Source organism: Lepisma saccharinum, chromosome 11 (genome assembly GCF_977018435.1).
Source record: "Lepisma saccharinum chromosome 11, izLepSacc3.1, whole genome shotgun sequence".
Classification (NCBI taxonomy): Eukaryota; Metazoa; Arthropoda; class Insecta; order Zygentoma; family Lepismatidae; genus Lepisma; species Lepisma saccharinum.
In genome coordinates, this window is record NC_139239.1 from 56,721,191 (window position 1) to 56,733,118 (window position 11,928).

Below are 11,928 nucleotides of genomic sequence, written 5' to 3' on the forward strand. Positions count from 1 at the left end.
CCAGGGCTATAATAAAAGTAGTTATGGCTTCGTGGTGCGGTGGCCAGCGTAAGGGGCAAAGAAGCCAGAGACTCTAGGCTCAAACCTTAGTTAAGGCAATATCATTCTTTTTGACCGTCAGCCATTTCAGTAGCTCATCATTCGTCCTCATCGTGGGTTTTATCCAAGAGGTAGAAATGTGGTGTAAAATAACAGAAATAGAAAGACGAAAAATAATTCAATGACAATAACGTGTGTGTATATGTAAATCAAATATACATTTTTGAGACCCCCTTCTCCTTGTAAGATAGTATTCCTGGTTGCACACATGATGTGGTGGGAAGCAATGCCACCATTCTGGCACACACCAAGTTTTAAAAACATTGGGTGGGATCAGACACTTGAGTTACAAGTTGACAAATCCTTCCTTCCATGCATCGTGATATTAATGCACATCAACAATGTATCATTACTTATTTTTCTAAATCGGTTATTTACTGATTTCAATAAGCAATTTTAATAAGCAATTCACCACGAATCACAATAGCAAATATAATAATAATACGTAATAACAACAACACGACAAATTACACTGATGAACAAATTCAAACTTTTTTTTGCTCCTTTGAACGAAAATAGGTGATTATTTATAATTCGACCCCGCTGAATCCAAATCTGAAAGTAGAAATGCTGTATCACCTATCGTTTTCCCTGGATTTTCATTTTTTGTTTTTAATAAAAATTTAATTCCCTTTGTAATAATACATCGAAATTTAAAATTATTTTTGTTTGTTTGCTCATGAAATAAGATTTAAATATTGAAGTGAATAACTATGAAATATAAAAAAAATTTAAAAAAATATATAGGACCGATTTTGACTGTTCAATGAACAACACAACACAACACTGTTCATGCAAAAAAAAAAAAAAGGAAAAAAAACACATTTTTACTCGCATTTTCAAAATTTCTTTCTTGAACTCTGCCGTTTGTAACTCCCAGCAGAAACCTCTTCCTTGAGGTTCCAACTATAGTCTGCTAACATGTTCTGTACCGATTTTCCTGCATATCATTTCTCCATGACAGAAATATCCTGGTGAAATCTCTCGCCGCATTCGTCACTAACCGCGCCCAAGTTAAGGGGGAAAAAGTCCAAATGCGAATGTAAAAAGTTGAATTTTCAAGGACATATTGCACCCCATGCGCTGATAACACTTCAACAAGTTCTTAACAAGTTCCTTGTAGTTGTCAGCTTTCAGATTTCCAAGAAAATTACAGCATACTTGTCTGAAAGCTAACCATGCGCATTTCTCTTTTTCTGTTAGCAATTCCACAAAGTTGTCATCATGAATGATCTCACGGATTTGCGGCCCAATAAATATGCCTTCTTTTAACTTACTATCACTGAGTTTAGGAAATGTTTTTCTCAAGTACCCAAAATCCTCACAGTGTTTATCCAAAAGCCTTAACAAAAATTTTCATCAGCCATAACTTTATATGCAACGGTGGTAACAAAATCTGGTCTTTCTCAAGTAGAGGGTGATTCCTAACACTCTTCTCTCTAGGACATAAGTTTTTTCGTATGGGCCAATCCACAATGTTGTAATGTTTATCTTCTGCCCGGCTGTCCCATTCGCAAAGAAAGCAACAAAATTTTGTAAACCCAGATTGCATGCCTAACAGTATACCAATCGTTTTGAGGTCTCCGCATATCTGCCAACCATATTTTTCATAATTTATCACTTTTAATATTGTATCCATACTTTCATATGTTTCCTTCATGGTGGAAGAACAGGCAAGGGGTACTGATGGGTATATATTCTCATTATGCAACAATACTACTTTTAAACTATTCTTAGATGAATCTAAATATAGTCTCCACTCGTTTGGGTTGTGACTCCTTCCAAATTCTTGTGGAAGGCCTTCTACATCATTGCAGTTTGGTTCTGTTTCATCCACTGTCCATTCTTTAGGAGGCTTAGGAATTGGTATAAAATCATGACTCGTAGGTTTCTTGGCTGAAGGAACATCAGGATAAAATATAGAATGTTTTGATTTAGAACTATATCCACTATGTTTGTTAAACAGAAGTAACAATCCGTAGTATAATCTTTCTTTCCATATTACAGGGTTTCCGAAGGGCATTGATTTGTGAGTGCCATTAAGCCAACCACGTAAAGTTCTCGAACAATTACAACAAATTTTACCTGGTGCCCAGCTTTTTCCCTCGTCTACTTTACTTCCAAAATACAACTCATATGCTTTTTTCACTATAGGAATGATAGTATTTCTCTGTGACTTCGGAGTCAATTCCCCGCAAACATAACAAAACAAGTTCGGGTTATTCACACATTTGCGTGACATGGCGAACTCATTAATTGACTTATAATATATTTCTTTAAAAAAACAATTGTGAATGCTCTTATTGTTTTGTTAAAATACAACTTACACTTCACTTCACTATACAATATTACATTCACAATTTCACGAACATACACAAACATAAAATACGGCTACTCGCGAAGTTATCGGAAAGAAAGTTAAGACTCGACTAACCCACAAAAGAACAAATTTTAACAGAGAAACAGGAAATTTGTCTACTGCCAGATGTTTCCTCCACTATATATTAAGTGCCAGTCATAAACACAAGGTCGCTGAAAAGTTCTTATCCATTTTGCTAGGAAACAAACCTTAAGCTGGAAGCGGAGCTGGGTGCGGAGACCTGAAACCATAAAATTATAAAATTTGGGTGTTCTGCAAAAAACTTAGGTGATACAGGAAAACGGATGCGATATTCGTTATCAGCACATCTGAATACATAAAGATCACTTAGTTTTATTTAAAGGAGTATTTCATTGTTTATCAGTGTTATTTGGTAGGCTCGCACCTCACGGGCCCATATAAGTTGTCGCCACTGCACACACTGGCGCTCGAAAGGCAATAGTGCTGCCAAATTTACATCACTTAGCAACTATCAGATTAAATACGAGTATTAATTCAGTCAAATGATCGTACCCTGATGAGAAATTATCATCATGAGTTTCCCCGATCATCCAATCAAATTCAATTTCGTCTCTTCCGTCGTAAAGTCTTATGAGTTGTCTTATGTCGACTTTACCATCGAAAGTTTGGAGCACTTCCAGAACGTTCGTACCTTGAAGAAAAATTAAAAGAAATATTATTAAATAAAATACTTTCCTTTTGTATGAAACACAAGCATTCGTGTTATTTTTGCGTATCCCTAATTTCGTGAGTTTTATCAACATTTGAATCTTCATTCTTTACGAACAATCTCTTCACATTAATATTATTAGTCCACTTTATCTAACATGACGGAGCATGTAATATGTAGAAAATATCACAAGGGATCCACGATTGTACCTCGTGAGATGACAATAACAATTCCCTGAAATTATAGATTAGATTCTGTTTGCGTAAACTGAACCCAAATTGGACATGACAATTAGTATATGATTAAATCAACACAAATGCTCAATTTTGAAAGCCATATGTTATTTCTGCAGTCTAACAAAAATGACGTCAGGTTGTCAGATAGAATATGCACGTGTATGGGTGTGTAGATATCATTATCTACATATACTCGTAATATGTACTAAACACATCTTCGAACACACACGCACACAGTGCTCGAAGTGGGAGGAAAGCAAGAAATACTATCCCTAAACTCGACCAAGCATCCCCCAGCTAGGAATTTGATCCATGCTAGGACAATTTACATAAGTCCCCCTTCCCCCCCCCCCCCCCCCAATGAGTGCATTGTCTACATGTTAATCCACACAAGCAACCCCGCTCTTCCCAAACTGAACCAAGCACCCCTTCCCCACCGGCTAGGAATCCCACTTCGAGCACTTTATATTATATACGTGTACATATATACATACACACCAGTGGCGTAGCATGGACATTTCGGGTTGGAACGCCAAGTCCGAAGGAAGGGTCGGACCTTTCTTGCTTAATAACTTACTTATGGTATTAGTCGCCACAGGTATTGTTTATTTGCCTGAAGTCAGCTGGGGTTTCAATAAAACATCATCCATGCATGTTTTAGCTAGACAATTAGATGCCTCACTATGCCACAAATGTTTTGAACTCTGGTGTTTTATACCTTTCTGCATGATGCAAGTCATTAGAAAACCTACCTGAATCACAAGCACCTTTGAACAACAGCAGACGTCATTGTTGTGGTTGATCCAACTACTCATTGATTTGGTTTATTTTATTTCGCTTTTCTACCACTTTTGGTTAATCGCGAATATGAATATGAGTGATGATATTGATGAAGGGACACTGACAAAGAACACACGTGCTCACGCTGGGATTTGAACCAGGGACCTTTGTCGTCTTGGCGCACTGTGAAAAGCAGAGTGGATGATCCAAATATCGTACACTCTACTGACGTAACAGTGCCGATTAGTAATTCAGACCACTGTTTATTACATCTTGAGAATGCTGATAAACATTTTAAAACAATTTTGTCCAGAGACCATTCGATGTTAAGAGTTTTCAAATGAATGCTAAACATTTCCATTCACACAATATTAAGCAGTTAGATAATAACGAAAAAATACAATAAAAAATTAATAGTTTTGCGGGTTAAGTGGTAGAGCAGCAACAGGCTGAATTTCTACCACGAGGACTTCACCAACTTACTTCACAAAAACTGTGTTGATCTTTTAGTTTCTAATGCACATCGCTGTTCGTGCGATAAATCATACAATGCAGTGACCATTAAGAAGCAGTATATTTGAGATTGGTAAAGTTACGTCAGTCAATATTGCGTATTGTAGCATCACATAGCACGAGTTGCATGAGAGCGAAGAACCGGGTAGGAATTCTACCGCTGTCGTCTGCTTCAGAAGGCAGGAAGGGTCACATGAACCAATCACGGTAGACCTCTCGTACGCCAGCGTAAGAGAGCCCATTTACGAGCGTGCTGTAGAAATCGAAGCTTTCCCTCCATAAAGGCAGCAAGGAATATAGGAGTCCTGTACGCCGAACCTGCTCGGCGTCCGACCGGGAAAGGCATTGAAAAGAGATGCTAGAACGAGTGTTGAGAGTGGAGCGTTGCAAGCGGATCGCGAAAAATAGCTATTATAATGCCATGAAGGTCAAACATATATGAAATTAGTCACGTTTTCTTTATAATCACAGCATTTAAGCATTTTTGAAATTTTAAATCTGGGAACGCCGGGCGTACGGGCGTACTATAACGCTACGCCACACACATGTGTATGTATGTATGTGTAAACTATGTTTGTCAAAAATTCAATCGGTATACGTGTTTGTATAAGCGTGAAAATTAACAAAATGTTTCGCATAAAATTAGTCATGAAGAATGGGGTCAAACTTTTTAATACTTTGCAAATACGTAACTTTGGATATACCTATCGTACTTTCTTAGATTTTGATTCTAGACTGATGAATTTTTAAGACATCTGGATGAAAAGATAATGTTGCAAAAACTGTGTACATACGTAATTACTGACCTAGCTGGACTTTCAGGCGACCACCACTGGAAGCTACTTGGCTTCCTCTGTTAGTTACTTGAAGAATGTACGGCCCACCGATGCTCCTGTACCAATAGAAATTCTGCTTGAACGGCCAGCAGGTCCCATTCCTCCAAATGGAGTCCAGAAATCCCGTCTTGCGGTCAAAGTACAGTTGGATAAACTGAAGAAATAAAATATTTGTTTAAGAGCCCAGCTACACAGTTTTTCGAATATTAAATTTCAGAGAAACACATTAATGAAATGGTTTGTTTCTTTAATTACGTGGGTCATACTGAAGAGAAGATTGAAAATAAGCTAAACTATGCTATTCATATCTGTAAGCGTAAAAATGAATACTTTGCAAGTACCTTGAATATGGAGCCCTCTTAGATTTTGTCTTTAAATTGCCACTTTAGGCCAATTGTATCCACAGATAAGCTCCAATAATTGTCCAAATCCATCATCTTGGAAAATGAGATGTGTACCCATTGTTGTTGTTTTCTGCTAAATTAATTCTCTGAAAACTGCCTTTTGTTTTACGTCCTCTATTTTCCAGGTTAGTTCATCTTACGTCGCTTTTTATGGCACTTTTAGCTAATCTCGTCGATAGGGATGATATGGTGAAATGGGTGAACAGGCAATTACAAACACATGGACGACGCAACATAAACACCACAGAGGATTGTATAGGCTGTTGATCCAGGCGCCAGATCCTGTTAGTCTGCAACAAAGCAGTCTAGGTGTACTACTTGGAAGAGGGGTTGAAATTAGAATGCCTTTTGAGGTCACCCCCTTACGCCCTGAGCAAGCTAGAGCTATGAGGGTGATTGAAGTGGAGCCAAACTGAACACCTGCATTTCCTACCTCCAGTCACATAACATGGTTGGCCGATTATTATAGCTTGAATCTCTCCTGGGCCTCTTATGTAGAACGTCAGAATTGTTAGGAGAACAATTACACACTATTATATTATATAAGTATCTAACTGCTACCTGGAATTCCAAATAAAGTCTATTACCACCATCACAATTGCTTCTAATTCTACGCACATATTTATTCTATCAATCTGTAAATGTTTACATTAAGTTCATGTTGGACATTATTTACCTCATTGCCGACCTTCAGTAAAAAATGTTTCTGGTAGGAAATTGAAAATTTCTTCTTGTCTGGAGTGTTCAATTGAGATTGCCCAGACAACCTTTGGACATAGTACGAATGCAATCCGAGAGGTGGCAGCTGCAGCGTAGAGAACACTAACTCATGAGTGGTCATGCCCTTTCTCCCAGGTATCGTTGCGAGAGATTCCGGAATCAAAAACAACTCACTGAATACATGTTTCTCTAAAATGATATAAAAGGAGCATATCAAAAGATGATATTATAGTTAAGTAGTAGGTATGCTTACTGCGTTTATTGGAGTTTCTGACACATGATATGTTTTACACAATCTTAAAACAGGGATGAATCCAGAGATTGGCTCAGGGGTCCCCTTCTGAAATAGAAAATTCCCCCCGAAAATTTCAATAACCTGTTAGAATATTCGGAAAATAGCTAAGAAATTTCGCAACCATGTTTACTTCGGAATTTTTCATTGACTTAATTTTTCGGGCTTTTTCGTAATAATAAGCATTGATTTAAGTCAAAATAACGAACGAATTTAAATATCGTCCGTTTTGATAACTGCTAACAAGTAACATAGCTATAATAAAATTCCATTTCATTGGAAATCAACAATAGACACCTGTAAAGCGGCATGGCTGGTGTAAGTTGGATATTTTTAGACTCTTTGCTTTAAGTCCACTTTACGCACAGAAAATCTCATCAGGACTGGGCCCACGGTTTAAAGTGGACTCCGATCCAATATGTGCCACCATCTGGTATCGAACTCTGAACCCCTTGATTACAAGGCAATGGCATGGTAGCCGGACAATTGCGATGATGGACAATTGCGATGAACACAGAAGTGAAAGGCGAGTGGATAATTACGATGACATTTTAAATCATCTATCAAATTGAAGGATGACAATACCTCTTACAAGAGAATTATGTGAAATATTGATATTTTCGGCTGGGAATTTGGTTCAATCAAGTTTTTGAACATGGGCTAGAACCAACAGACTTTATTTGAAGTGACCCGTTTCCTCTGTGCGAATACACTTCCCAACTCTCTCATCGATATTAATGTAACGCTTCTTCCTTTTCTGACCTTTATAGATTAAGTTCCATCCGCATGTACTTGATGTTGATGTCTTCTGCTTGGCTCTTGAGGCACGCCAGAACATCATGAATTTTGGATGCGGTCTTCCAAGTCACCATTTATTTTGTTGTTCCAACCTTCTACAGCATTGTTAGTTCTGTGGCGCCTTTGGTTTGGTTAGGTTAGGTTAGGTAAGGTTAGATCCTGATCTTCGCAATTGTCCTACCATTAATTTGTAAAATGACCTTCACCGTCAAAATCTTCGCAATTGTCCGTGATTTTGGCCTCATCGCAATTGTCCGCCATCGCAATTGTCCTAGATTCAATTACATTACCACTGCTCCATCGGGGTGGCGGAGGCTGGTGTAATGTGAGCTTCTATTGTTGTAACGAATTTCAACTTCTATTTTAATGGTTAGTTAGTCAACATTTTGCTGTAGAATGGTGAGGACTTTCTTGTGTAGTCTTATCGAAATTTACACTTAATATAATATAATTACATATCAGCGGTTAGGGGCAATTTTTAAATATTGGTATTGTTTTTATTAGGGTCTCTTATAATTTGATGCCTCTTACATCCCCCCCCCCCCACCGTGAATTTTGATATCCTCCCGGAAGAAAGTGGCTGAATGCAACACTGATTTCGATAGTTTCAATATTCATTGTCAGTAACAACAAGTATCGTAAATAAGTTGTACGGTGGTCATATGTATTTTATGATCTTCCGTCCTATTTTATAGCATATTATTTTGGTCCATTGTAATAAACAAGAGATATATTTTAAATTAACGTGTTACTGTATACAATATTTATGAAAATTGAAAACTATGATCTTGCCAGAACCTCCTCTAAAAATTGTTTCAAGGTCTCGTCCCTTGATCCACACATACGCAATACACATGAAAAAAAAACACTTCACCTTGAGGCCCTGTTACTTCATATGTTCCATCTACGACAGGCACCCTGACTGGAGTGGTCACTCCTGAAGTTAAGGGATTGTAGACCGTCACGACGAACCGCTCGTTGAACTCCGACACAGGGCATTCGCTGATGTTGAGTAGGGGACAGGGCACTTGCCAGGGAGATGAAAAATCGGTACTAGCATTTTGTTTAGGCAATACTTTTCTGCAAAATAATAATAATGAAATAAATTACACAAACTACAAGGAAAGTCGCGGAATTATCTTCATCTATTCAAATTGGATCTAATAGGGTATGGATTTGAAAACAACATTTTAAAAAATCACAAATATTAGAATGTAATTCACAGTACAAGATCGAGACACGATGACATCATGTGAAATATTCCAAAACTTTTTTTGATACGACAGGTTATATACACTGTCTTCCAAAAGTTAAGCACGCAATGCAAATTTTCCAAAGCGTATGTGAATTTGAGTACTGAAAATCGCTTCGGATGTAGATGTCAGTTTTTATGTGTAGCTTCCTTTTTGTAAGTAGAGAGTGAATCATCTGTACCTACGTGCTTAATCTGTGCTTTTGAAATAGCATAAAAGCTAGGATTTTGTGAAAGAATCATCACACTTTCGTTGAAGACGCAAGCATTCCGAAGGGTTTGAGGTGTATTTAAAAGCTGATACGAAGTGTTTATAACTTTTGTAGGATTATTTTTGATAATATTCGTGTTTCTATGGCTGAAAGAAGACGAATGACAGATAGTGAGCGCTGGCGTACTGTCGGAGGCATGGAAACAGGACAGTCAATCACAGATGTCGCTATTTTCTTCGGCGTTCATCATTCGGCAATTTCTCGATTATGGAAACAATTCCAAACAAGTCAAATAGTTGTCTGGAGACCTGTGCCCTGTTGTCCAAGGGTTACCGCCTACTCTGATGATCGATATATTTCTATAGTAGCCAAGCGGAATCGACGAGTGACCTCCACAACTGTTACATCCATGGTTGCAGCGGCACTTGGTAAGACAATATCTGCCAGTACTGTGTGCCGAAGGCTTCACATGAAGAAATTGTACGACCGAGTACCACGTGTTTGTGTTGCACTAACCGTCCAAGCCAGAGAGCAAGATAATGTGGTGTCGTCAACATGTCAATTGGACTGTTCCAGACTGATTCAACGTCCTGTTCACGGACGAGTCCAGATTCGCTCTGGAATCAGATGATAAGCGTGTAAGGGTCTGGAGAGAACGAGGCACACGCAATCAGGCCAAGAACATCATCGAACATCACGCATTCAGAGATGGCAGCGTCATGGTGTGGGCTGGAATTTCAATGGGATATCGCACCAAGCTGTATATCTTTAAAGGCGGTTCTGTGACGGCTGCGCGGTATCGGGATGAAGTCCTAGACCTCATTGTGAGACTCTACGTTTAGGCAGTTGGTACTGATTTCCTCCATATGGACGATAATGCCCGTCCCCATCGAGCAAACATCGTTGACGAGTACCTGGAAAGTGAGGGCTGGCGAATTCCCCCGAACTTAATCCCATTGAAAACCTTTGGGATGCCCTCGGGCATGCTGTCTCTGCACGTTTACCTCCTCCAGCCAGTCTCAGAGAGTTGGAAACTGCCCTAGTAGAGAAATGGCCATTGCTCGCATCTGCGATGGTTGATCACCTCATTGAAAGCATGGAAAATCGTTGTAAAGTTTGTATGAAGGTACGGGGTGGTCACATACTATATTAATGTAAGTTTTGTTTTGGTCACGTACCATATTACTGTAAGTTTTTTTTATTCTGTTTGTTTGCCTTTAAACATCATTATGTTAATGACTCAAATGTGACGTCATCATATAACTTACGAAAATTAAATATTTTTTTACATTTTTGTACACAATTCTTGTTTTCTTTAATGCATAAACACATTTGCTACCTTAATGTGCAATTTTGTGTTAATTAAAGCTTTACTTTTCCATTTTTGTTGATTTTACCATCCCGTGCTTAACTTTTGGGAGCGTGTTTATATATATATATATATATAGTATCTATACACACACACACATATAGTAGCCACATTACCTAGCCCCTGCGTATGCCAGTGTTTTGAGTTATACTGAATATCTAAAAAGAAAAAAGAAGAAGAAACTCAAACAAATGCAAGATCTTGTTATATGCTGATCCATAAACGTATAAACGTACCAATAATAATAATAATAATAATAATAATAGTAATAATGGCTTTACTACTACTACTACTACAACTACTGCAATCAGTAGTAGTAGTATCAAATACGTTATTATCCTCACAAATTACGCAAAAAGAGGATAGAAGTCTGTGCTAAAGCATTTGTTGGGAACAAACGATTTGATTTTCTTTTTCAAAACCGTCAATTTCACATTGGCTAATAATGGAAATGAAGCACACAAACTGTATTTTTGAATGGCAGAAAATGAATGATAAATGCATTCCGAAGATACATGTGTAACTTTCATGTACAACATATGTTTTACACATATGCAACATGGAGTGACATAAAATAGAAATATATATATGGAACAAACTAACACTAAATTGTGCACGTATTCAAAGCTTATTCAATACAAATATACAACACATATTATTTAAATACATTACATTGCAGAAAACAAGCAGAATGCGAGCGAAGCGAGCTAGAAAATTTTTAGATCCAATTTTTGAAACTACTAAAACAATATTGATTTAATAGGGCCCAAATAATTTTACTGGACGCCATGGCATTCTCTCTTTTATAACTTTTTTTAGGTTATTCGGCGCCCATCTACGACTCCCGCCGACCCTAGCTACAGCTCTGAATTTGACGAGAACTAGTAAAGCAGATAATGCGAGCGAAGCAAGCAAGAAAAGTTTCAAAAAATGAATTTTTATTTGCATAAAATTTTAAATCGAAGGGCTAATTGCTCCTCTGTGCCCCCCCCCCCGCAGGTGCCCTTGGCCGTTAATGTTTGTTCCCCCTTGCTACCCTAGAATTGACTTCCGTCGAACGTTCAGGGGGCAATGACCCTTTCCCCTGCTCCCCTGTGGTTGCGTCACTTTATAATACAGACATATTTAAGCAATATATGTTTACTTTATATACTTTAGGCTTACTGCCATTGTTAGTCAACCTTATTCTGCACAGTTTGTCTGCTCGACTAGCCTTGTATTAATGTGAATACCATGTCCCCTCCATCCAAACCGATTCTAAAGGCATAAGAGATAATGTTTCATTTCAACCCTATCGCCGCGATCACCCACAGGTAGGTAGATAAACTATACATAATAACTAAAACTAGAAATCAATACGTCAATCA

The 11,928-nt window shown here is 38.0% G+C and overlaps 1 protein-coding gene across 1 annotated transcript in view; it reads right to left on the reverse strand.

Annotated features, from left to right (window-relative positions):
• Positions 1-11,928, reverse strand: part of LOC145995039 (lysosomal alpha-mannosidase-like) — a 38,460-nt gene that overhangs the window by 8,161 nt on the left and 18,371 nt on the right. Inside the window, exons 7-10 of the mRNA XM_083131571.1 lie at positions 8,603-8,808; positions 6,595-6,827; positions 5,485-5,668; positions 2,993-3,131 (exon numbers count right to left, since the gene is read on the reverse strand). Coding sequence (XP_082987697.1) covers positions 2,993-3,131; positions 5,485-5,668; positions 6,595-6,827; positions 8,603-8,808 — 762 coding nt within the window. The remainder of the gene's footprint in view (positions 1-2,992; positions 3,132-5,484; positions 5,669-6,594; positions 6,828-8,602; positions 8,809-11,928) is intronic.